Here is a 26,876-nt window from a genome sequence, read left to right as displayed (position 1 = left end):
CATTGGATCTTTCCTTAATTACTGTCTATGTTCACTGTCTGTCTAGGTTCATTCCATACAAAAAAAAGGGGTTGTCTGTCTAGGTTCACAGTAGCTTCTTGTACTGTCCAGGTTCATGCTTTCTGTACTTAACTTTGTGACCATCTCCGTCCGTCCTCTATAGAAACCTTGACTTTGTGCAGTTTGGGCTCAAGTCTCACTAATTTTTCTTGATGCTGTAGAGAATGGACTAAAGATAACAAGTATACTACAAGTAAAGAGGGGCTAAACACTGTCTTTACTGTAGCATCATCTTCCTTTCACTGTGCATTGTAACTTTAAGAAACGATTACATTTAGCTTGCTAGATGGGGTAATAAAGTCTTTTTAGTTTTTTTATTTTTATAAACAGTAAAAATATTAAAATGCATTTAGAAACAAAAAAATATATATATTTGGCGTGTAAGAGCATTTCCAATACAAAATGCTATTTTGAAAAGCCAAATTGGTAAAATAACATTTTGAATAGTATAAATATGGCTTTTTTTACCATATCTACTCAAATAAAAAAAAGCCATTTGAAGAGCCATTTATATTGGAGTGGAAGAAACAAGTGTTTTATTATTTCTTAATAAGTTTGATGTTATTTTTTTTTTACATGACTATATTTAATTGGTTTATTTTTTTAGTGTCTCCACTTTGTTGATTTTGACTCTTTTGAGAGATATGTAGGAATAATATTTGTGGAAGAGAAAAAACATTTTAGCATTTTGTTTAGCACTTCCTTTGAAGTGTGCAAAATAAACATAAAAAAGCTAAAATAATATTTTTTAATATTTAACTTTCAATTTAGCACACCTATCTAAGTGTAGTTTTGGTTTTTCAATTTTAAGTGTAAAATTAGGTTACTTAAATGCCTTTAAAGTAAAAAAAAACAAAAAAAAATCTTTAGTCATGATTATTTTTAACCTTCAAAGTTGGTTTTTGTATTATTTATTATTTTGTCGATGGTATTGTCTTTTAATCCAAATTAAATAGTTTTAGAATTTAAAAAACTTTTAAAGCATGTAATGCATGTGCCTGCATATGGAAAACGTACATGCACTTCGATCAACGCTTATGGCGCCTCTCAATTGTAGAACATGTTCTTCCATTATGTCATTGAATATGTTGCTGTATTATTTTCCTCCTCGTACAACACATGTAGGTAGTAGGTGTGTGGTTTGTTGCTGGTGTGCTTTTCTTTTCTCTCTCTCTCTCCCCATAAATTGTAAATTGGTCTTTTTTGTTTTTGATATTTCTACTTTGCCCCTTTTCTTTTAATCTTTAATTTTTTGTCTTTGGTCTTCTCGTAAAAGTTTTATCTCTTTTCAATTTAGTCTTTTATTTCCAATATATATATAACGAGTTTTATTGGTTTTCAATTTCACCCTTCAATCCAAGTTTATGGTGTGTTATTCTTTTTAATTTGGTCCTCATTCTTTTTTTATTGGATTTATTTTTCTTTTAAATTTAACCCTCTAATAAAAAATTTATGTCCGTTTTCTTTTAATTTCTTATTTTTATCCTTAGCTCTTTTATAATTATTAAGCATATTATATAATTCTCTAAACTAGAAAACTTGAAAATATAGAAGAATAATAAAGTACTAAACAAACTAGAAAAAATAATTATTAAGCATATTATATAATTCTCTAAACTAAATAATAAAAAATAATAATTAAATAAAAATAATTTTTCTTAAAAAACTCTTACATTAAAACTTCTCTTTTCCTAGGAATAAACTCTCCATCCTCTCCAACATAAGCATGTTCTATTCCTGCAATATCTTTCAGCCATGATTATTAAATAACATACAACAACTAGTCATTGAAAATTATTGATCTTCGATATCGCCTGATGCAGACAAATAAAACATAAGAAAGATAGCAAAAACAACAAACACAAGATTTTACCAAATAGGGTCACTATACAAAAAACTTTACTGAATATGTTTTTTCAAGTAGTCTGTCTATTTAAAAGGTTTATAACTCCTTAAATAAAGCCAACAATCTATACAAACTAGAAAACTAAAAAAATAAAGGAAAAGCAATAAAAATCCTAAACAAAGTAGGAAAATAAAATTATTAAGCATATTATTTAATTTTCTAAACTAAATAGAAAAAATAAAAATAATTAAGTAAAAACAAGTTTTCTTAAGAACCTCTTTCATCACTAATTGATCTAAGATCTTTTGTTGTAGATCTGAATATTTCCCTACATTTAAAACTATGCTCGATAGGGGTTAAGTTTTTCCATCTTAAAAGATATGTTGAGGACAGCAAACTTAAGACACAGTTCACACACGCATATAGTTAAAGATGATGAAAGATACCAAAACTCATCACTCTTTAGTTGAGAGATTGATCACATCCATGCCTATTTTATTGGACTTTTTATTTAGTTTATTTAATATTAAGGTTAATTACATCAAGCCTCTTATAGTTTGCTCATTAATTTTTTTTGATTTGCCTCAATTCTTTCAGAAATTACAGTTTATATACTAGGTAAAAGCAATTTTTTAATTTGAATAAAAGATCAAACTAACCTCATATATAATTTATTAGAAATCTTTACAAATAACATATCATAATTTCTCTCTCTTCATTCTCAATTTCTTTAACTTTGATTTATGTTAATATGGTGTTTTATGCTAATATATTATTTTTAATATATTTCCCTCCCTCTTCTTGTTTGGAACTAACCAATACCAGTAATTTTCCAATAAGCAAAGCATAAAGCATGTCACCTAGAAAACAAAATGGAAGTTTTTGAGTCTTAGGGTTTGGATGATTCAAAATTTAATGTTGACTTTTAGGTTTGATATGGTTTTCTTGTGATAAGAAGAAAGCATACTAATTAGATTTTCTTTATTTGTTTAAGGCTTGATTTGATGGGTTTTTGTTATATGAATAATTGTACAAACTCTCTTATTTGCTTAAGAATTGAAAGTGAAAACCATTTATCTCTTGTTTACTTGTGCTTGCTGATAACGGGTGACTTATTAAAGAAGATAACATTCAATGTCTCTTTTGAGAGTTATATTAGTGCCCCAAACAAGGGCACTAAACAATACCATGATGATATTGAGGAGATTTTTTAGTCATTAGATGATATATAATAACAATATTATATAGAGTCTAATATTTTTTTGATTTTTTTTTCTGGTGCATTAATATGATAATATAAAGTGTTATGAAATTGTAACTTTTAGGATGAATTAAAATATAATTCCTGAAAGAACAGAGAAACCACAAAAATAAACAATCTATAAAAGGTTTGATGTAATTTAAATCTTTGAACATGTTATTCAGTGGGCAATAAACTCATTTGTTGGTTTTGATGAATCAAGAAAAACATGCAGGCTTTTCTTCCCTGTGCTCCTTTTCTTTATACCTTGTTTTTGTCTCTTCAAGACTTTATTATCCTGCATCACTTTGCTTGTCTGATTTGAATTTAGTTTAGTGTGAAATCCCTTTTATTTAGTTTTTAGTCTTTTTATTTATTATTGTATTCTTTTGGCGAGTCTTTATTTCATCTAGGCATCCTCCCTAGCTTTCTACCTGGGTTTTTTTCTTTGTCAATTATTTTTTGTTCGGTGCAAACTTTTTTCCATTATTGTTACAAAAAAGATCACTGGAACAAAAAACCCTCATTGTCAATATCCAGAGCCAGAAAAGTAATTTTTATTAATGAAGTCGGGAAAGATAAAACAACACTGTCCCTTGGGGACTTGGGAAGAAAAACGAAAGGATGAATTTCATGTGTTTGTGTTGCAGAGATTAAAATAGAAAAGAGAGTAAATTCATATGTGAGTTTTTTTTTTTTAATCTTTGGAAGGATAGATAATGTTAGCCGAAGTTTTAAATTAAAGTGATGTTTAATTTTGTGGTTTAATTATATATTTTTAAAAATAATTTTAAATAATTTTTTTTATGTATTTTTATATATATTAATATCAAAATTATATTTACAAAAATAAAAAAAATATTTTTTTAATATATTTCTAAATAAAAACTAATTTAAAAAATAATTTCTATCGTAGTTTAAATATTTTTAATATATATTAATATCAAAATTATATTTAAAAAAATAAAAAATATATATGTTTAATATATTTCTAAATAAAAACTAATTTAAAAACTAATTTCTATCGTAGTTACGAAAATACAATAATTCCAGCTTACTAGAAAATAATTTTTATAACAGGAAGCAAAAGATGGCTCATCAACGGGTCCCACTAGAATACATCCCATCTCTGTTTTATAATTTCATAATTTTTTCTTGAAACTGCTTTTTAGTTTTTACTAGGACAAGATATCACGTGCCCGTCTTTGTTTTTTAATAACTTGGGTAATTCACGCTAAGTTGTAATTTAGGTCAATTTTTTTCTAATAAAAAAATTATTCAAATAATGATAGAGTTTTTTAAAAATAAAAAAACTATGAATTCGGATTATTAATTTAAATAAATTTAATAAAATCAGTTAATTTAATAATATAATTATAAAAACAAATCAATGACAAAAAAATAACAATAATTAATAATAAAAATTAACGCTTGTGAATACTATAAATGGATACCTTTTAAATATACTTAAAAAGTCTCACCGATTTTATTTAATAATAAAACAAAAATTAAATGAGACTAAGATAACTTATAAAGTGGAAAATAAAAAAAATTTGACATTCAGTCATTAGCAAATCAAATAGTGATGAACCTTCTAAAAAAAAATAAAAAAAATAAAAAAAATCTAACTTGAGTTAGCATGCTAAATTTACAATCTAGTCGTGAGATCTTAATAAACCTATATAAAATAAATTGAATAAAACAATGATGGTTTACTCTTGAGCAAACTAAATGATGAAAGACAAAATTGAGAAAAAAATTAATTAAAAAAACATGAGTCAACTCGGGTTAATTCGATTAATCTCCTATATGATACACGAGATCATGATAACTCTATAGAAAAAAAAGCAGAAATTAAAAAAAATCAATTAAAAAAATCAAAGTTAAATTGAGCTAATCTTTAAAACTCGTGACTTAGGTCATGAGACCGAGATTACTACAAAGAAAGCAAACATGAAAATTAAAAAGAAAAATTCTCAATCATCCAACTATCAAGAGATGAAATTGAGAAAAAAAATCAATCAAGAAAAAGGATTAAAGTACAAAATAAATAGCAATAAAAAAAATGACGACCATATCTAATATAAAAGTTAAATGAAATAAAACAATGAAGGATGAAATTGAAAAGTAAAATAAATCAAGAAAATGATAAAAAAACAAAAAAACAATTAGAATAATTAGAATTAAATTAAATAAAAAAATTAAATTAAATAAAATGTTAATGGATGAAGTTGAAAAATAAAATAAACTTCAAGAAGAATTAGAAGCAAAATAAATAGTAATAAAAAAATAAAGATTAAAATTAATACAAATACAAATTGACATGACACATTTAATTTTTTGAAGGATAGGCGTGAAACCGAAGACGAGAAGAGATAAAAGAGGAGGGAGGAAGAAAAAGAAATTTATTGGAATTTAGTAGTTGCTTCGTGGTGTACATATACCTGACCACCTTGAAGAGGATGTTAGGATGCTTCTAATGCCATCGTAAAAAGCAATGTTTAGTTGTCAGGAAATGACTTATGCATCACTTTTTAATCTTAAATAATATTTTATATTTATTAAAATATCAAATCATTCCTTAATCAAATTAATTATAACAAAAAAATTAGGATAAAACTACGAAAAAAGCTTTGAACTCTTGTTTAAAAAACTTGGTATTTTAAAGTATTTAGTTATTTTATTATGCTTTAAAAAATAAAAATAAAAAAAAACTCATGGCTTTTTGTTAAATAAATTTTACTTTTAAAAGTAATTTAATTATATTTTAAAATATAAAAACACCTATTTATTTCCTATCAAACTAAAAATAAACTAATGAACCATTACAAAAATATCATATTACATTTAATAACTAGTTTATTTTTTTTAAATGAACAAAATAATCATTATATTATTTCAATATAATATGCAATGTTTCTTCGTCAAAAGACGAACCTATTAATTTTATTTTTTAAATTAATTTCTTTAGGAGAAAAAAAAAGAAGAAGGAAGAGGGATGGTACAAGCTGATCAGCCGCTGTAAAAATCTGTAATTTTAACAAACTTCTTTATATTAATTTCCCTTCTTTTTCTTTCTTTAATTTTAAATCAAGCTTCCTACCATTCTCGTCAATGGCGAACAAAATGTTGGAGAGAGAAATAGAAAGTTCTGTAAGTTAGTAATTACAGTTCCGTAAATTGTAAACCACATTTTGATAAGATTCCTTAACGAAATCAGCACCCTTAAGTTTGTAATTTGCAACCCATTCGTTCTTTCCTAAAATCCGAAGCTCTATCTTAAAACACTGCAGATTTGACTTTGCTCATTCTGAAGCACATCTTATTATTATTAACAAACAACTTGAATTCTCCTAAATCATGGATGGTTCTCTCAATCCCAACAAGCATCTCAAAGAACAGTAACACCTCTCTCTCTCTCTCTCTCTCTTCTATCCCTTTTCTCATTTTCTCTAATGATATCCAAAATTCACAATTTTCTCAATGATCAGATTCGTAAGCAATTTGACTGGATCTTCCATGCTCGAAATCGCCGTAATGTCCACTGTTGTCCCTGTATGTAACGTACTCTCCCATCATTCACTCCTCTTCTCTCCCTCCCTCCTAATTTCTCTTTTTCTCATCGCAGCTTCTCTTTGTTTTGCGACACTCAATCTGCTCCAGTTACCAGACCGGTGATCATTTCACTCCTCACATTTGCGATTTATTTATCTATCAAAAACTAATTTCATTTATCTTTGATGCTACAGTGACACCAACGAAGAAAAACGACCATGACAATGCCGTTTTGGGTTCTAAGAAGCTGAGAAATTACATGGCTACTCTGACCGTGGATTTTCTCTTCATTGTTCTTCCTATGCTTTTAATTTTCACTGTAAGTTTTCTCAATCAAGAGATTGTTATATTCGCTTTTAATAATTATTTTTTATTTTCTTTTTTTAAAATTCAATGAGCTTTATATTGAATCGTAGATTGGTTACTGATGATAGGTTCTAGCAGACTGGGTTTATATATTTGCGATCCCAATGATGGTATTGGTTTTCTCTGTTGTAGCAGCTAAAAGGTAGAACTTGTAAGTCACACACACACATCTATTTTTTTTTCACTTTTTGTTATTTTCTTTGGTTTCCCGGGGTTATGGAATGCTCGTTTTTAAGTGCTGCATTATTAATCCTCTAATTAGTAACATGTTGACTGTCATTTATTTGAACTTTGATGAAGGTTTGATGCTTCGAATTATTCAGGAGGGTCACTCTCTCTTAGGACAAATGTTTCCTCGTACAGGGTTCTTGTGGTACTAAATCTAACTTTACATTTCCATTGCTTTTATGTAGACACTAATTTTGGATGGACACTTGTTTTGTTTTATTTTTAATTTTGGGACATATGAGATTTTGATTACTGCAGATGATCATAACGTTCTTGTGTATCTTGGCTGTTGACTTCAAAATTTTTCCAAGAAGATATGCCAAGACCGAGACCTACGGTACTAGTTTGGTAAGATTATCAAGCTGTATCTGGGTATTTAGTGCTTCTTTTCCTTGCTCTTCTTTTCAGCTGGGTTATGATTGCTATTCTTGGCTTTTTTTGTCTTGCTACTTCTGCTCACCGATGTTTGAGAGAGCAATTTATATGTCCTTGTTTCCTTAGTGCAGCGATTAATTAATTAATTATCGATATCCTTGAATCCTATGGTATTTAACTTTGAATTGATTTTTCAACCCACTCTAATTATGTGAAAAGTTCTTTCTTAATTGAGTTTTATTCATCATCTATTATCGCAGAGGGTGGAATTCTTAGTTATTATAGCTCAACTGTGGCTTAACCTTGGCATTTACTATTCAATTTCAGCCCCAGTTTATACTGAAACCACTTCATCTGTCTTTGCAATTTTGTCCACATCAAACCGAACCATAACTAACACCACACAAAATTTTTTCATAGCATTCAAGGATGCACTAGTTTTAGACTAAATTGGTTTTACAAAATGATGTCCCCTGTCAAATTGTTGTTATGAAGAGTTTTTGGCGTCATGATTAGCAGCTGTACTCTGACTTTAGAACTTTTAAGTTGTATTTTTTGCGTTCAGTGGATATTTAGCTGTATACCAAGAAGCACTATACTCTCTCCTCCCTTTGTAAATTTCATTGCTCTGGTCAGCACCCAAATTTTTATTTCTGTGATTATATCAGATGGATCTCGGGGTGGGCTCCTTTATTCTTGCGAATGCACTAGTTTCACGGCAAGCACGGAGTGTCTCATCAGTGTGAGTCTTTCATTGCTTTGAAGTTCTGTACTTGCTGGCTTTGGCTTAACAGAATAATTTAGATAAAAGTTTTTTGTATTTTTCCACACTTTAACAATTTGTAAAAAGTGAGTGGTGCTTCTTTCCTCTTATCTATTTTATCTACCTAGTAGCAATCAAGAGATATAATTATAAATTGCTCAAAAAGGAAAGCTAAAGATCACTTGCAGAGCTAATAGTGGAATTGAAGAATAATTTAGATAAAAAGGATTGATCACTGATCAACCATCAGCAGTTTTTGATGGTTGTCATAGAATAGGAGCAAGGCTCTCTAGGCTGGTAGCATTTTACAGCTACAGATCCTTAATTGCCATTAGTTAGATGGAGGCATGCATTTATATAGGTTTATAGTGCAGGAGTTTACTTTTTTTAGTTTGCCTGTTAGTTTTAGAGACAAGTTCAACTGAACTTCAAAGATGTCAATATAACAAATTGATAGAGATATACTGAAAGGCCAATGGAAGAGAATATTTAGAGAAAAGAAAATGATAAAAATCAGCTCTCTCAAGTAGGGATTCAACCACCTGCTTTCAAGTTTTGGAGACTTACTATTAGGTTGTGTTTGGTTTGGGGTTAAAAACTGGAGGCTAAATGTTAAGGGGTTAAGTGTTAAGGGTGTAAAAAAATGGTTAAAGGGTAAAGTATTAAGGATGTTTGGTAGGTGTAAGAATTATTTGTAATAGTGGGATCCAATCATTTTCAAATCAAAATTAAAATAAATATAATAAAAAATAATAAATACTGTAAAATGGTGGGACCCATTTGTTAGGTGTGTATAAAAAAGAGAATGAAATTTGAATTTGAAAAAAAGCACAAACTTAAAAATTCTTTACCCCGCTCAAAATTTTTGTTACCCCACCCTTATTGGTTAACATTTAAACCCCATTTGGAGATTAAGGTCTTGTTTGGCATTGCGGTTCAACTGTGCTTTTAAAAAAATTTGAAATATTTTTTTAGCTTCAAATTATTATTTTTTTGGTGTTTTTGGATCGTTTTGATATGGTGATGTAAAAAATGAGTTTTAAAAAATGAAAAAAAAAAACATTATTTTAATGCATTTTCAAGTAAAAAACAACCTCTACCACACTCTCGAACAGGTCCTAAGTGTTAACCCTCCTGAACCTTTCCCCCATCCCCATAAAAACTTTTAAACAAGTTACACGGGGATAAATGTTAATCCTTTAACATTTAACCCCCTCTAACCCAAAACCAAACACACCTTTATAATGGTATGCTAATAAGTTTTTACTCGAGTAATTTGTAATGAATTGTGTGTTAGGTCTAGCTGATGGCTTGATCAAATTCATTGGTTCTTGCTGCCCCATCCTAAGTCTTGCTGGAATTTAGAGTGAGCTTGAGTCTCATTGTTTACTCCACCGCCAAGGTTTTATGCTTTCAAGGTGGTGAAGAATGAAAAGGCATGTTAACTCCTTATGGTGCTCTTGTGTGCTATGATTGAAAGCTTGCTATGATTTCTGATGCATCATCTTCCAGGAATAATGCCCTGGGAGTTTTATGTTACACTAGATTGTTGTATTCTCTTCTCTCTCATCCCTTTGTTTTCTACTTGTGCCAGGGAGTTACATTATTATCCTAGGTTTCCCTATTTGATTTAAAGCAGTCCAGACATAGATGGATTTATGGCAAGATTGACATTTCTGTAATTAGTAAATATAACAAATTGCTATTGGCCAGTTTGTGTGATTATCAAATTTTATTAGTTAGCCTTCCTTCATTTCTTGGCTTTTGTTTGTGTGATGCGACAAGTTCTTTTTTTGTATAATCTGTTTATATTTTGAATACTTTCATTCATTACCTTTTTTATGTTGATGATATATTCTTGAACTTGTTTTAAAATCACATCTTTACTTTCTTGTTCTCTGTCATTCTTATGTACTGTTCATTAATAATGGGGGTGACAGTGGTTTATTTTTTGTTTGCTGACACTATTTAGGAATTGGAAGGCTGCAGTCCAATCCACGAGCCCTCTGCTACTGCTAGGGTTTGCTCGGCTTCTTACTACAAGAAGTGTAGACTATCAGGTGGATTATATTTGCTTATCTTATTGGTCTAGGAATACTGCTTTCTAATTGCGTGTAAAGATGCTTTCATTATTTCATATAAGGCATTCTGATTGCTTTTGTTCTTCTATCCTTTGCTAAGAAATCATGGTTCAAATGCTTTTTATGGTGGTGGACTGGCTCAGGCACACAGCCACTGCTGATAATGAGAAACACTGTGCACATAATTAACTTCAGCTCTTTGAACTATAGCTCAAATTGAAAATGAAAAGGTAGCACATTGATTATCAAAACTCTTTCCAAATATCCTTCGACAGAGGTGGAGGGTTGATGAATTAGTTGGGTTTTTTTTTTTGCTCAAATGCTTTTTATGGGGGTGGACTGGCTCAGGCACACAGCTGCTGCTGATAATGAGAAACACCATGCACATAATTAACTTCAGCTCTTTGAAACTATAGCTCAAATTGAAAATGAAAAGGTAGCACATTGATTATCAAAACTCTTTCCAAATATCCTTCGACAGAGGTGGAGGGTGGGCATGGTCTCCTCACAAGTATTCTATGTGTTGGCCCTGCTTTGATATGTCTTATCTTTGAAAAAAATGATGAATTGATCTCAACTTGAACAAGCTTCCCATGTTACATTTTTAAACCTTTCATATATCAACTAATCCATTGTACAAAAATGTGTAATTCCTTCCTGGATCATAGATATATTGGAGATCTAGTGGACTTCTATTTGTAATGGTGACAAGTTTCTATGCCCTAACCTTTCCCTTATTCACTAGAAGGGAACAATAGATCAAAGCTAGTTGTTATGTGTGTTTCAATGCTGCTTCAATTCTCATTAGACACTGGTGAAATCAGTGTTGGTAAACCTTTAATTATAGGCGTGGGTTCATGTAGAATGTCCTTGCTGAAATATAGAATTTTAGTACAGTTAAGCAGTAACAAAGCTTTGTTCTCTTTTTCACATAATATGATATTGCATGTCATGCTTTATATTGCTTTTCAAAAGATTCATGTCTTGTCATGTTATTATTGTTATTATAAGAAATATGTCTTATTTATTTATTTTCATGCAGGTTCATACAGGGGAATATGGAGTACACTGGAATTTCTTTTTCACTCTAGCAGCTGTATCAATCCTTACATCCATAATTAACATCCCGCCGCAATATTCAGGAATTTTTGGTGTAGCAATTCTTATTGGTATAATTTTTTCCTGGATATGCATTAATTGAGTTCACTGAAGATTTTTTGATTAGCCTTGTTAACTTTGATTCTTCAGGTTTTCAATATTGGTTGAGTCATGGATTAAATGTGTACCTCCTTTCTGATGAAAGGGGTACAGATATCTTGAGCAAAAATAAGGAGGGGATATTTAGTATACTAGGTAAGGATAATATCATCTGAACTGATCATTTAATGATTTATGGTATTTAAAGTAATGTTTGTAGCAGAAGAGTAATATTCTTTAATTTGTACTTTTGCTATCCAGTTCTTCTCTAATGCATAATTTTCTCTATTGAGCTTTATGATGTAGTTAATAACTGTTCATTTTAGGAATGATAAGCTGCATTTACGACTCTGATTATGCCTCTTAATTCTTCCATGATTTTTGATCTTGTCAGCACCAACTCAAATCTTTTTACTTTTAAACCATTAGAAAATACCCCCCTATATGCATCAAAAAGTCAATTCGCGCCCCATATTTTGATTTTGGTCAGCTGCATCCAGAATTGCTTAAATTTGGGTCGGTCCACCCCCCTTACTGATAACATGCCTTCAATTCTAAAATAAATCAACTGATAAATGATGTTAAAAAGAGAGAAAAACAGTATGGTAAGTTGAATTCACATGTCTTGCATGTGATCTTAAATTGGAATTATCTTCAATTGGTGTATCTTGGCACATTTTTGAAATTTTGGGTACAATTGACCAAAACTAAGATAGGTTGTGAATAGCCTTTTTGATATGAACATAGGGGCTAAAAGAGGAGAGGGAGGGGGGGACTACTGAGAACTTAGTCTTACCTCTGATCTGTTGATTGTGAAAAATCCATACTACTCAAGTACGATAATTGATGAAGTTGTTGTATCATCCAAAGACTAAAAGATAGTTTATTATCTACCAATCAGCATATGCTTTTAGTGTAGTTTTATTGTTGCTATTTCTGATTAGAGTTTTCAAATGCTAATTTGTTATCATTCTCAGGGTATTGGGGTTTGTACCTTGTTGGTGTCCAATTGGGATATTATCTTTTCTTTGGAAATCGCCCCGCTACTGCATTGAGAACCATTAAGTGGGCAAGGGTCCGGGTCTCATTTATTTCCCTGGTGTTTTGGTATGGTCTACTGTGGCAACATATTTTTTTTATTGTCAGCATACATTCAAATAAAAATTGATTATTCTAAAGTTTCCAACTTATTTCCCTCTGCTGATTGTATTGCAGGTTAGTAACTGTTCTTTTAGACAGGCATGTTGAAAGAGTTTCACGTAGGATGGTAGGATGTAGTGCTCTGTTTGATTAACTAATGAGTGAAATTGTTTTGGTAACTTTGCTGATGAAAACCCATAAAAACTCATTTTGCAGTGTAATCTGGCTTATGTTACTCTGGTATTGGCTGAAAATCTTCAGGTGCTTCCCATACTCTTCCTGTTTTAACTATATTTGAGATTCAATGTGACACTGATTTTATGTAATTGTTAGTTTAGGTTTCATGATGCAATTCCAAGCGTTGTTTGCAGAAATGTTTTTTTTTCCTGGTTAAAAGAGATATTCATTCGTTTGTTTGTTGCTATCATTTGATGCGGCTCAACAACTTAGTATGCCCCTTCCAAGTCCCTCAACCTCCCAATCCATGGGTTTTTACATTATGTCAATACCGCTTGCCACAAAACCTAAGTTAGTCTGTACTACAGTGGTGTTGTTCTTTTCTATTCTCTCTTATACAAGCTGAAAGTTTCTCTTGTTCTTCAGGTTTTAGCGATACTAATGCTTTCTGATTTCACTACTGGAAGTAAAATTTCAGCACTTGAAGAAGCGTTGAACAGGAATCTGCTGGGCTCATTTCTTCTGGTAAACGAAGGATTCTGAACTGAATTTGATGTTCTGAAAAGCTTTCAATTTAATCCTCCCTCCCAGGCGAGCATGCATGAATGATTTGCTGACTTTCCTTGTTCGTACATTGCAGGCAAACTTGCTTACTGGACTGGTAAACTTGTATGTGGATACTCTGTTTACCCCATCGCTCTCAGCCCTAGTTATCTTGCTTGCTTATGCGTATTGTTTATCAATCATAACTGGTATTGCTGATTTTTATGGTGTCAAATTGAAATTTTGGTAGTGATTTGGTTTCTGTATAGAAAAAAAAAATTGGTTGAAGGCCATGGGTTGTTGCAGCTATAGACCCAATTCTCATCAAAATTGCAATGCATACTGTCAAGCTTTCTTACTATTTCTCTCTTTCCTTTTTTTATTGTTATTGTGTTTTTTTATGCTGTAAGTACATTGCTAGAGTATGCCATTGCCAACATCACATATTCCATCAACATAATGGAAACTGATGATGGAGCTAATGGTGTGTGAGTAACATAAAACTATTTCCCTTCTCTTTTCCATTTTTCTTTTCGAAAAATTGAAAAATTTGTTTATTTGCTGAAAAAGAAGCCGTATTTTTCCACTGAAAAGAAAATAAGAAATATATTAAGATTATAACTAAATTAAACCTTAATTTTGAACAGTTATATTAATATTTTTTATTAGTGTCATTCTAATCATAAAATATTTATTTTATTTTATTAAAATTAAAAATTATCAAGAAAAAGTTGTATTGTTGACTAGAAAATTATATTATATTAGATTTATAATAAGTTAAATTTATAACATTAATTAAATATGAAAATATAAAAAAATAATTTTAATTTTTTGCATTGCTAAAAGGTTCTTGTATATAAAAGAAAAAAATTGTATTGTTTTTTTTTTATTTGAAAAGAGGAGAATCTTGTAAAAAAAAAAAACTCTAGATAATTTTTAAAATGTGTTTTTCAAACTCTATAAATATAAATCTAAAAATTAAGAAAATTAGTTTTTCAGGTTTTAAATAAAGAAATATTACATTTGAATATATAATTGAAGTTTTTATTGTTTGAACTCTATTTTTTTTAGAAAATTAAAGTATGATTGTATTTCTAAGTAGTTTTTAACTGTTCCCGCGGCAAAAAGTCACGTCATCAAAATGTTTATAGATGTGTTTAGAAATGTAATTCTAATTGTTTTTTAAAGTATATTTTATTTGAAAATATATTAAAATAATATTTTTTTTTATTTTTAAAAATTATTTTTGACATTAATATATTAAAATCATCTAAAAATATTAAAAAATATTAATTTAAAAAAAATAAAAAAATAAATTTTTTAAAAATATTTTTAAAATACAAAAACATAACAGAATTTTAAATAATATATGCTACGTCACCATAATCATAAAACTTGTACTGTCATGATGACATCGTTCTTTCTGCACTCCTTTTCTGCATGAAAATGTGGATCCTTACCTCTGAATTGTGCAAATCATGAACAGCATGAGATGAGAGGAAAACGAAAAACTTCAAAAACACGACGGACAATAAGCATCAGCGAAAAAACATACATGAAAAGTATTAAAATGATATATATATTTATTTTAAAAATGTATTTTTTAACATTAGTATATTAAAATAATATAAAAACATGTAAAAAAAATTAAATTTTAATAAAAAACAGGATGAAATTTGCGTAAAAAAAAGAAGCTAAAGTTAAATTTGGACACTTGCTAGAATACTGCAACTTTGGAAGTTGATGGTCACATGGATTCTCTTTCAGAGCCTGTCAGCTTAGACCATGTTACAAGGTCAGATCACCCTAACAAAAGTCCTCATCACTGGGTAAGGCTACATTTCCCACTGTTTGTAATCGATAGATTGCTTTCACATGAAAGGCTACATTTCCCACTATTTTTAAGTTTAATTTAATTCATAGGTTCTTAATGAAATCTCATGTTTTAAATTATTTTAAGTGTCAAAAATTAAATGTCAAAATAAAATTAATTTTTTTAAAAATAATACAATTAGAGATCAACTGCTCTTTTTTACAGCACTAAAGAGGAAAAATTAATGATTACTCTCCAGCTCTTAAACTTTACTAATAAGGCTAGTTATGAGTAGAGATTTTATTTGATACATAGGCAAGGTTAATTAGTAATGGATGTCTTTGGATGCATTCATGCCTATGCTTTCTTCTTCTTCTTTTTTTTTAATGTTTCAAAGTAATAAACTCATGACTAATTATATCTAATTATCATGTAACTGTTGTGTGTCTTGTAACCTATCATGGTAGATTAATATTATTGGTTTAAATCATGCTTGAAAATAACTGCAAATCTTGAATGATTAATTTAGCAATTTATCTACAACGTTGTTTCAATGTAAGTGTGAATGATGCATTTGTTCCATTTCCAAGGATTTTGAAATTTTTAAGGATAATAGAAATCACCCGTCAGGTTAATTTATGATCACAACTTGCCGCAGAATATATAGAATTCCTTGTATATAATTTGCAAGTCTAAGTTGTGGCTGTGGGACATACTGACTGCATTCATTCGCGAAAATGTATCATTTTCTAGTCTCGCGCTCAATTTTCAGAGAGAAGGTTACTGATTCAAAGCCTTTCCTGTTACTGCAGTTGTTCAGGCTGAATATCAATTACTGTATGAAAGAACTGCATGCTACCCAAAGGCTAAATATCAATTATATCTGTTGGATGTTTATTTAAGGGTGCTGGGAGTGGGCTGACTTTGAATGTGAAGAACTTCCCGCCTTCTAATGGCCGGACAGAAGCTAGTACATGCTTTATCGTACATCAAGCATCACCTCGAGATGAGGCCACATTAACAGCCAAAAACATTCTCTATTCTAAGAATGTAGATGGTATTAGGATGATGATGCTCAAAGCTATTGCATGACTGTACCCTAAGACTTTAGCAATCACACCCTTGTAACTCAAGATGAGGGAACGAATTGTTTGAAGGCTTTGGGACATTTGAATGACAAGATGTGTGTAGCAACCGAGCTTGCTCAAGTATTGACGATTTATAACAAGCTGTTAATCACCCTGTTGTGTGTGCCGACCATGGAGGTTAGTGCTGTAATACCATTTTAACTGCAACATCGCAAGGCGTGATATGTTCACACACATATAGCAGTAGTCATTATATCACATATCCAGCCACTAGCTAGCCATTGCAATTAGTCAGACGCATGATGAACGGCCCAGATAACAGAGATTATCATTTTGCAGGCTAGAAATAAACGTTGAGTATGGTATGCTATGGGCTGTGAAGCGCACAAGCTAAAACGCTTATATTGGGTCTAAAATAATCTCCCCCTTTACATGAGAGAATCTACTGTACGTAAGCCAGTCAATATTTACTGCAAAATCCAACTCAGAATTGAATGTGGGGAGTAGGTTTTAATTACACAGCTGCTTGTGTTGTCTGTATGCATATTTCTATATAGATTTGGGTCCCCCCTCCAACTCCTTCCTCTCTTCTCTCTCCTATGCAGAAACTTTGCCAGCAGTGTTGATAGCACCTATGAGTATTGGGAAGGTTACTGGAACAAGGATGAAAAAGAGAGCTCCTCTCCTTGTTTTTTTTTCCTGCCCATCTCACGTGCACCATATCCTTCTCTCTCTCTATATTACCCTCTCAGCATAAATTCACCTCTAAAAATATCCAACAATTTACCCCTTCCTCAGTGTACAAAACACATACTATATGCTGCTATATAAAAGCTATAAGAATAAGTGGTGGCTGTCATTGGAATGCAACATTGTGATATTTCTTAAGTTGCATTTAGAGAGGTGAAGGTAGTTAGTTTAGCTAGCAGTTAAAGGGAAATGGCACTACAAGCACTATCTTCTAATGAGTTCTTGAACTTCATACTCTATGACACTATCTCTGCTACCCCATGTAGCAGCCATGCCTCGCTAGAGACAACAAGTTTATTGTTAGAGAATTTGAAACCTCAAGACCATGGTGTTTCTGTAAATAGCTCTTCCCTAATGACTGGACAGAGATGCTCGATGGGACGAGAAGCTGTCAATAGGAGGCATAATTTATTAGCTGTGCAAGGAAAGAAGAAAAGGAGGAGAAAGCCAAGAGTTTGTAAGAACAGGGAAGATGCTGAGACACAAAGGATGACACACATTGCTGTTGAGAGGAATAGGAGAAAACTGATGAATGAGCATCTTGCCGTTTTGAGATCTCTCATGCCTGAATCTTATGTTCAAAGGGTTTGTTTCTAATTGTTTCCTGCAACTACCACCCATCTGTTCTCTTGCTCCTTTTCTATAATGGCATGCAGATACATTAATTAATTAGTGATCATTCATGAAGAAGTTGTTCTGATTATTGCTTTTGCCAACCTTTTGTAGTAGAAATTTGGTAACTCTCCTAGACCTTAGTGGACAGTAGGCACATGAATATCTATGGATAGTTTGGAGTCTATGGATATCTCATATTCAAGCATATACATTTAAAAAAAAAAACAGTTGCAATTGTTAATTAGGTGAATTTTAGTTTAGATGTTGGTGTTAATTTTAGGAACAATTGGATTTTGTTTTCAGAAAATTTGAGAATAGTCGGATGAAAGAGACCGTAAAGCAGCACTCAGAACCCAGTCACGTGTATCTGAAAATACTGGCTCCACAACGGCATTTTGCTCTTTTTTTTCTTACATAATTCTTTTATTTTCAAGTGAGAAAAAAGCAATATTATAGAGACTCTAGAGCAAGTGTTCATCCGTGGTGCTGCTGGTGATTAATCTGGATTTATTTGATATTCAAGGTTAAAATTTTAATTATCTGAGTAAATTATATAATTTTCCTTGCTTACCTGCATGCATGTACTCATCACGTTTGTTAAAATCTTTCTTAAAGTGCAGGGTGACCAGGCTTCTATAGTGGGTGGTGCCATTGAGTTCGTGAAGGAGATGGAGCACCTTCTACAATCCCTTGAAGCTAAGAAGCTCAAACTAAAGCAGGGATTAACAGGACCTAATTACAGCACTGAAAATGCCACTACAACCTCAGAGTTTCCACAGCAACCCTTTTCCCAATTTTTTGTGTCCCCTCAGTACACTTGGTCTCAAATTCCTAGCAAGTTTACGTCAAAGACTGCGGCATCCATAGCCGATATTGAGGCCACTTTGATTGAAACTCATGCAAATCTACGAATTCTCTCAAGAAGAAGCCCTAGACAACTTTCAAAGTTAGTTTCTGGATTTCACACGCTTTACCTCACTGTCCTCCACATCAATGTGACCACCATGGACCCATTGGTTCTCTACTCAATCAGTGCCAAGGTATGTACAGTCAAAATAACTTGTACTATTGTTTGCACAATTTTGCGCATTAATTAAGTCTTTCTTCACTTTATTTCTGGGCCCATGCATAAAAGAATAAGAAAATTCGAGTCCTACTAATATATTCTTTTTGTCCCTTTGGGTGCCATCGCTATCAGTATATAGCATTTTTATTCAAAGGAGATTTTATATCATGTTCAGAAAAATGCAGTCACTTCCATTGATTAAATATTATTGAACATGTTACATTGATCATTGATGGGTTGTGTATTTCATTCTGTAAGCATGAACTATATAGCAAATGACCCCGCAGTAATGAAATTGATGGCGAGGAAATCTGTAGCCATTTCATAAGCAATGGTCTTCAATTATTGTCGTATGGGGTAGAATGGGCAGGTTGAGGATACTTTCAAGTATTTTCGGGGTTTCCTAAGTTTAGAAATGCATGTCTCTTTGTCTGTTCTACCAAAATGAATCAGCTCTCGACTAAATTTGGAACATTCTTAATGCAGCTCGAAGAAGGATGCCAACTTACATCAGTAGATGACTTAGCAGGAGCAGTCCACCACATGCTTAGAATAATTGAGCAAGAAGCTTCCCTATGTTGATCAAGTCATCATCTATCCAAAATGCCTATTGTTTTGGAACAAAATCACCATAATGCCACCTTCTTTTCCCTATTGCAACGAAGTTTCTGGTCTTCTTTCTTCGGTCTTTCAAAGTGTTTTTAGTGTAGTTGTGTTTGGTTCCTCCTGGACATAACTGTTGACCTGTAATTTTTAAGTTGTAATAATGGTGTTTTCAAACAGAAAAGAAATGGGACGATGGGGGCTACAATGGGATTTGGGCAGCCTGGCCATGATGGTAAGGATCAGGCATGCGAAGGTATCTGTTTCAAAGAGTACTGAAAATTAAATGTGAACTATATGGATAAGAGTGCATTTCTTCTCTTAACCTTTTTGGTTCTTTGTACAACCTCTTTCTTTTAACCTGATTCTCTGGATTTGCATGTGAGATCTCGATCTATACCTGATTGGCCAGGGTACTCAATTCTTCCATTAGATTGCGCTAGATTAACCTAATTTGCATGGCTTTTACCTTTTACCAAGAACAGAAAAACACAAGATTTTTTGGATGTCTGACAATATCAAGTAATTATGAGGCCTATTTGTGACCTCTCCAACAATGCCTTTTAGAAAACCATGCACTACAGGATCGGTTAAGCTAGATATATATAGGTTTCATCTTGCTGCCTTCCTTTTTATCTTCTTATCATGAATTGCCATGATCTTGTGATTCTCATTAATTAATCTTCTACTTATACTTGGGTGATCGAATGACCAGCTTCAATGTTAGCGGGAAAAGAAAAGATTATTATCCTCTCGAGTGCCCTCAATGAAACATAATATGATAGCAGCAAAAAAATGTTTATTGGTTAGCTCTCTAGATTACTAATAATTATTTATAGGCGTCAATGCCGCCTTGCTATGTGAGCAAAATCATGCAAGAGGACGAAAATTGTACGCATTCATGGGGTAACAACGCAAAGATAACCCTTTTGTTCAAGAGCAATGGTTCTCCTTAATTATGAAGTTGCTAGAGATGGAAACTGTCAAGCATGACAGCATAAATTACATAATTACGCTAATATTGATAATGAACTAAATCTTGCAAATGGTGATCCCAGATCAAAGTCATCATAGAATTTTTTTTTAAAATCCATTTATAATTAATTAGATGCTTCATCATGTAAATAAGCCCTTAATAATTAACTAAGAACGTTATCACCACAAACGCGCACAAACCACATCCATTTTTGGGTCTATCTAGGGCTTTTTCTTTCTTCGTAAAAAGAATGGAAGGTTGACATTGCACAAGGTGGTGGTGGGTCTTGGAAAAGGTGATGAGTTTTTGTAGTTCAGACCTGAGAAGTAAAAAGTTTTTGTGGGATCGATGCATTTTACCTTATTCATTGATTCTTAGCTCCCATTTTTGTTCTTTGCTGAGGATAAATCTGAATTCTAATTAAAACACATGTCTTCTAGTGTAGCAAGACAGAGACATGGCTGACCCTAACGTATGATTCATAGAGAAAAGAGAGAAATGGGATCTTATCACTTAGGTACCGTCACGAACGTGGTCCAATTTTCTGCCCTGTGTAATCTTCATGATCAATCGCAAGACTCTTTACTAGATAGCAGATAAGTTAAGTTCTTGAGATTTATATCAGGAGTTTGCCCTAATATGGATAGCATTTAATTGGTTTTGCCAATTCTTGCATTACCTTCGGCTTTCTGGCAGCTCTAGTTTCAACAAATATTACCCTTGAAGTTGATAGTTTTATTCTGTAAATATACCATCTGAGCAATTTTGTTTTGTTTGTTTCTTGTGTATTTGTTTTCCTATTCCCTAGCTCGTTAATTATGATAATTATATATTTTTTAAATTAATTTACAAAATTACTTGATATTCCAATCAAAGCAAACCAATCGCTAACACCATATACACGAATACCTACACATGCAAGTTTTTCTAACAATTGAGTATTCGTAGGTTTTTTCTTTTTCTATTGAAGTAGATTGCAGCTGAATAACTCTAATTTCATTAATAGAAAAATAGAAAAGATACCTTATCAAGTAGTCCTTTGAAAGCAAAAACAAAATGGAGCTATCTCTCTGTATGATCTTGTCAAAAAGAAAAAAAAAACTCTATCCGAAATGTTTTTGTTTCAAACTTGCATGGATTTATTAATTTAATAAGAGATATTATAGCTTCTACTTACCTGATTGATTAGAAAATCTTTAATACCATATTAAAAAATTATATTAATTTAAAAATTTTATGATGCTAGATAATTTAACAAATATTTTTATATTATTTTTCGATAAATATAATTATCAGACTGAGATATAAATTATAAAGAGATTAAATAAATGAAAAATTCACTCATAAGTCAATTCATTTTTTTTAACGAAAAACTCTCTCTCTCTCTCTCTCACACACACACACACACACAACGAGATGGGTCAACTGAAAATTGGGTTAGATGGGTCAACTGAATTTATCCTTTTAAACTTAACACAAGTTAGGCTGCAAGCCAACTCATTATATGGGCCCGGTTAGATAACACTGATTTAAAAGGGGAAGAAAGAATACATGTTCTAACTAATATAAGGTCCACACCGCCGCAGCTTTTCCAATTTTCATATGCAGTAATAGAAAGAAAACTCCATCGACAGTAAAGCCCTTGAGACAGATTACAGTGTAGCCCATTTATATAGGACCGAATGAGCCCATTGGGCCCCCAATAACAAAAATAAACCAGTTGCGGTTTTATTGATAGACATACCATCTCATTCCCAGTGACCCATTCAGAACCATACCCCAGCCTGGCATGTCCATTTATGAGCATGGTTTCCCCTTTCCTTCTTTTTTTTCTTTTTTTCTTTTTCTTTTTCCCTTCTATCCTTTTTATCCCACTTGAATTTTAAATTCATGACACTAAACGTTAAGGGTAAAAAAAAAAAAAACCTTTAAACGTACACGAGTCATTAAATATTAAAATCATGATCCAAGGCTCCCAAATTTTTTGGAGCCTTTTTTTTTAATCACAATTATAGTAGAGGGATAACATACTCCAACCTCAAACTCCTCCTCCCAAATCTCACTTCGAAATCTAGTTTCATTGTTCTAATTCTAAGGTTTATGCATTAGGCACATGGAACCAAGACCAGAGGGAAATGAAAGTTGGCTTCCTTTGTTCTAAAGCATGGCATTTTATTTTTATCCTTTGTCAAAATATTCCACACTGCTAAGCTGATTCACTAGTTAATTTCATGTGAAACTGTTCAAGTGTTTTTTGACTTCTGCAGCCACCTTTCGTCAACACTATAATTAAAGGCACCGAGGTAATAATGTCTAGCGGGCCTTGATCCGCTGAGGCCAGCCTCCCATCCCTATCTTCTCTCTTCTTTCACCATCATTTACCGATTTGGGAGAGAAAAATGCCACGGCATTTTAATTTTTCTTTCCAGGCTAGTATTAGTTTATCTACATCAAGATCTTACATATAAAGATGGTTAGTGTTTCAGTTAATTTGGCTATGTTGAGAGAACTTGAGAAAATCATCGTAAAGATAACTATCTTTTTTCAAGACTTGAGGTGGAGTTCATAGATTTCGGGTGCGTGAATGGAGATTTGTGGAAGTACTGATGTTCTGAGCATAAGTTTATAGACAAATTTCTTTTGAATTAACGGATTTAAAGCTTATGCATTTTTTCTATTAATTTATCTAAATACTGCATGATCTAGTTGATACTGCATGCCGATATCTCACTCCCCATTATCCAAACCATCCTTTCAATGGCAGATTTAGCATAATTGAGCTTCGAGCAACGAGTTAAAAACAGGGAAAAATGGGAACTGGTTGCATCGTAGCTGTTAGCAAACCAATGAACATAGAGAACAAACAAGATTTGCAAGACATATAGATATGTCCCTCGTCAATTTTATACATTGGAACACAATTCTCACGCTTACAGAACTTTATCATAACATTGATTAATGGAAAATATAACCATCAATGGAAAAACAAAACAGAGTTTCTGTTTAAACAAGACTTATGGTGTCACGCATTCTTCCATGCCCAGTGAGAAAGAATCTTCCACTAGAAAATGATCTCTTCATGGTAACAGGATTGAGTACACAATTCAAGACTCTTCTGCTGCTGCTAGACACGCATTTGCTGATTTCTGCTGAATGTTTCGATGATCCAACGTCTCCCGAACAGTCTTCTACTGGAACAACTTCATCCTGATTCATCCGAATAATTTCAGCGATGGAAGTGTGGCTTTGACATGGATGATCCATTGAAAATGATCTCCTAAGGCGTTGATATCTATCAATATCTCGCATCTCAATTATGATATCTCTCTCTTCCAAGTTACCCGAATCACTAAACACTCGTGACGGAGTCTTTGGAGCCCCTGCAAGATTCTGTGTCGCTTGCTCATCTCTAGCAACCCTTTCTGTGTCTTGTGTAACCGACACATTCTCATTAGCTCGTTGGCTTTCTTGCAAAGATTCATTGCCTTGAGGAGTTTCTGTCACTGGAGGAGGCAATTGAGGCAGGGAAGCACTAAAGAAGACTATGTTGGCACGACATAGTGGGCAATTCGAGTGAGAGCGAAGCCATGTATCAATGCAAGGGACATGGAAAGCATGGCTACACTTTGGCAAAAGCCTTATGCTCTCATCTTCTTCAAACTCACTTAGACAAACTGGGCAATCTGTCCCTTCAATCAAACCATCTCCCTTTTTGTACTTGCAAACTGTGATGGACCTTATAAGAGCCTCATCAACGCCAGTTGTTGCAGCATGCCAAGGCTCGTGGAGAGATGAGTTGTGATCGTCCTCAAATTCCTCATTTTGTCCATGATTTTGATCCCTTCTCCTTGCCGAATAATCGTTTCCACAATATTTAGATATGATGGTGTAGTAACATACTAGAAGGAAAGCACTGGCCAGTATGCCTATAATGGCAATGACAAGAGGAGAAAAAATTGGACTCGAATCGTCATCAGGGAACTCGAAGGGAGGCGGAGGAGGGGAGATGATGTAACACCATTGTGGGCAGTATAAGCTACAAAATCCTTGAGAACAGTCTTTAATGTTCACGTGTGGAATCCAAGTTTGGGGGGCGTCTAGAGATGCCATGGCAAGCTTTACAAACTATATGACTCTAAACTATTAGCATTTCTGACATGATGCATACATTCTACCACCTAGTATTATGCTAGAAATGCGAGAAGAAAATCATTTGGACCATATTTGTGTTGGACCTTTAAACAGAAGAGCCTGAAAAAAAATAAAACCTTCTTCGCAACTTGGTGGAAGAAACAGTGAAACAAAATTTTTTTGGTAAGAATTGGTTTGAAAATAATTTCATAAAACCAATGATGTTGATTTGCTGCGAAAAGAAGAAGAAGAAGATGAAAGATAAAAGAGAGATTACCTTAGAAGTGTATTTGGAAAGGATGGCTGGAGTGTTTCTTATTAATGATGATGAGATGCATATGAGCAAGATATTACGAACTGATGTTGTATTATCTAGGATAGGAGAAGACAGAACAGCAAGCACAGAGAGAGTTCAAGAGATTAAAATTTCGGATACCACAGAAGAGTGAGGTTGGAAAAGCAGGGAAAGAGGCTTACATGGAAAGCAAAGGAAAGAGTGTTGATGGGAATTCTTTCTTTTTCTCTTCTTTTTCTTGTTCATCGCCTTTTCTTTTCTTTGGTACCATCTTTTTTTTTTTTTTCTTTTTCTCTGGGAGATAATGGTTTGTTGACTAAGTGGATGGAATTGGTTGGAGAGTTCATTAAAGTAATCAATGCTTTTACTATTGTTCAAAACTGGTGCAGTTGGGGTGAGTGTGTAGCATGGGAACTCCTTTCCCCCATTAATCACTTGCATGTATGCCTACGTCTGTCCAAAGTAAATATCAGTAGCCAACAATTCTCCTAGATTTTCCATTACCACCATCGCAAGTGCAGTCCGCCGTCATCAAATCTTTTTCCCTCCTGGCAGGCAGGCAGCTACGCAGAATGAGGCCACAAAGAATTTCTCAGAGTGGAGGTTGTGGGATACTGTGATCACTGTAATCCTCTTGAATTTTCCTCTTATTTATTTTTCCCAATCTTGTTCAAGTGTTGCTGGCAGGCTTTCTAATTTCTATTGCGTGATATGGAAAGAGTGGAAGGGGCCACAATACAGGAAAGAAAAGAAGAATACTTGAGGGGAGACAAAGACATAATTATTCAACTCACTCTAAGGTTCCATTTTCTACTCTCAGTGCATCGAAGCACCGCTTTGTGGACCAAAGCAAATGGTCTTTAGATTCCACTGGAGATATTGAGCATATATTTTCCCATTTTAATTAAAATTAGCATCGTTTTCTTTTATCGTTCAACGGAGGTGACTGAGGGTTTCAGCAATGGTGGGGCCTAAGATACCAACAAGACATAATTTAGCTATTGGTTTCCTGCTGAGACTTTGAGACATTCATTAAAAAAAAAAAAAACAAGGTCCTAGGTACATAGTATTAGAGCATATGTAATACAGCTAAACATTTGGTTGTACGAGATTTATGTAAAAAATATATTTATTATCAATAAGTATATTATTTATTTATGTTTGATAACAAAAAAAATTCTTAGAATAAAAATATTTGACAAATAAAATTATAAATTGATTATAATTATGAAATTTTTACTGCATTAAAGTATTGTTCTTAAATATTTTTAATTGATATTCTAATAAAATTGGATATTAATTATAGTTATTGAGACCAATACATATTATGTTTTATATTTTTAACGATGAAAAGATAATAATTACATCAAGAAATTAGTCATGAAAAAATTAAATCAAATCAGTTATAACTAGAATTATGAAGTTTTTTTTATAAATAAAATATTATGTCTTATATAGATTATATAATATTTTAATATGACCATATCAAAATACACCTTAAAACACAAAAAAAAAAAGTTAAATTACTGTAAACTCAACAAAAAAAATGCTTGGAAATCACTGTAAACTAACATGAAATCTAGTTATTTATTTATTTATTTATTTTATCAACAATAAAGTTTCATTGAAGAATATAGTCTGATAGAGATAGCTTACTCATCATGACATTTATACCATGTTTATTTGTTGAAAAAATGGTTTTTTTTTTAAAAAAATAAATTATTTTTTGATGTTTAACAATGTCATGAGAAATAAGTTAAAAAAAACTTTCCAATATTTGATTGAATCATGAAAAATAACTTATTAATATTTTTTTTCAAGTTTATTAAAAAAACAAGGATCAAATTTTACAGATAAAAAAGCTGGAAGATGAAATTAAAAAAAAATATAATTTCTTAAATTATTTCAAATAAAATAAATAACAATTAAAATAATGAAGACCAAATATGACAAATAAAAAAATGATGA

The 26,876-nt window shown here is 32.1% G+C and overlaps 3 protein-coding genes across 5 annotated transcripts; 2 read left to right on the top strand and 1 right to left on the bottom strand.

Moving 5' to 3' along the window:
• The first annotated feature begins 6,230 nt into the window (after positions 1-6,230).
• Positions 6,231-13,932, top strand: LOC133700803 (uncharacterized protein At4g17910). Of its 3 annotated transcripts, none has more exons than XM_062124463.1 (16): positions 6,231-6,547; positions 6,638-6,701; positions 6,775-6,820; positions 6,896-7,020; positions 7,136-7,209; positions 7,368-7,440; positions 7,554-7,643; positions 8,339-8,412; positions 10,406-10,493; positions 11,557-11,683; positions 11,763-11,867; positions 12,689-12,818; positions 12,927-12,978; positions 13,068-13,112; positions 13,302-13,379; positions 13,455-13,559. In XM_062124463.1, the coding sequence occupies exons 1-15, from the start codon at positions 6,507-6,509 to the stop codon at positions 13,377-13,379; spliced, it is 1,212 nt and encodes a 403-aa protein (XP_061980447.1). In that variant the 5' UTR covers positions 6,231-6,506; the 3' UTR covers positions 13,455-13,559. The 3 variants fall into 3 exon arrangements, with proteins under 3 accessions (XP_061980447.1, XP_061980448.1, XP_061980445.1); XM_062124461.1 differs by lacking the exon at positions 13,302-13,379 and adding an exon at positions 13,669-13,932 and having other exon boundaries at positions 6,233-6,547; positions 13,455-13,553; XM_062124464.1 differs by lacking the exon at positions 13,455-13,559 and having other exon boundaries at positions 6,232-6,547; positions 13,190-13,379.
• A 3,212-nt stretch (positions 13,933-17,144) lies between these two features.
• On the top strand, positions 17,145-19,831 carry LOC133700903 (transcription factor bHLH71-like). Its single transcript, XM_062124633.1, has 3 exons — positions 17,145-17,807; positions 18,458-18,877; positions 19,390-19,831. Exons 1-3 carry the CDS (start codon positions 17,412-17,414, stop codon positions 19,483-19,485), a joined length of 912 nt encoding a protein of 303 aa, XP_061980617.1. The 5' UTR covers positions 17,145-17,411; the 3' UTR covers positions 19,486-19,831.
• A 3,520-nt stretch (positions 19,832-23,351) lies between these two features.
• On the bottom strand, positions 23,352-25,237 carry LOC133700929 (E3 ubiquitin-protein ligase Os04g0590900-like). Its single transcript, XM_062124662.1, has one exon. It carries the CDS (start codon positions 24,590-24,592, stop codon positions 23,486-23,488), a length of 1,107 nt encoding a protein of 368 aa, XP_061980646.1. The 5' UTR covers positions 24,593-25,237; the 3' UTR covers positions 23,352-23,485.
• Positions 25,238-26,876: the final 1,639 nt, after the last annotated feature.

Source organism: Populus nigra, chromosome 8, assembly GCF_951802175.1.
Source record: "Populus nigra chromosome 8, ddPopNigr1.1, whole genome shotgun sequence".
NCBI classification, from domain to species: Eukaryota; Viridiplantae; Streptophyta; class Magnoliopsida; order Malpighiales; family Salicaceae; genus Populus; species Populus nigra.
The sequence above is the reverse complement of the archived record's forward strand: the minus strand, read 5'-3'. Positions and strand labels throughout refer to the sequence as shown.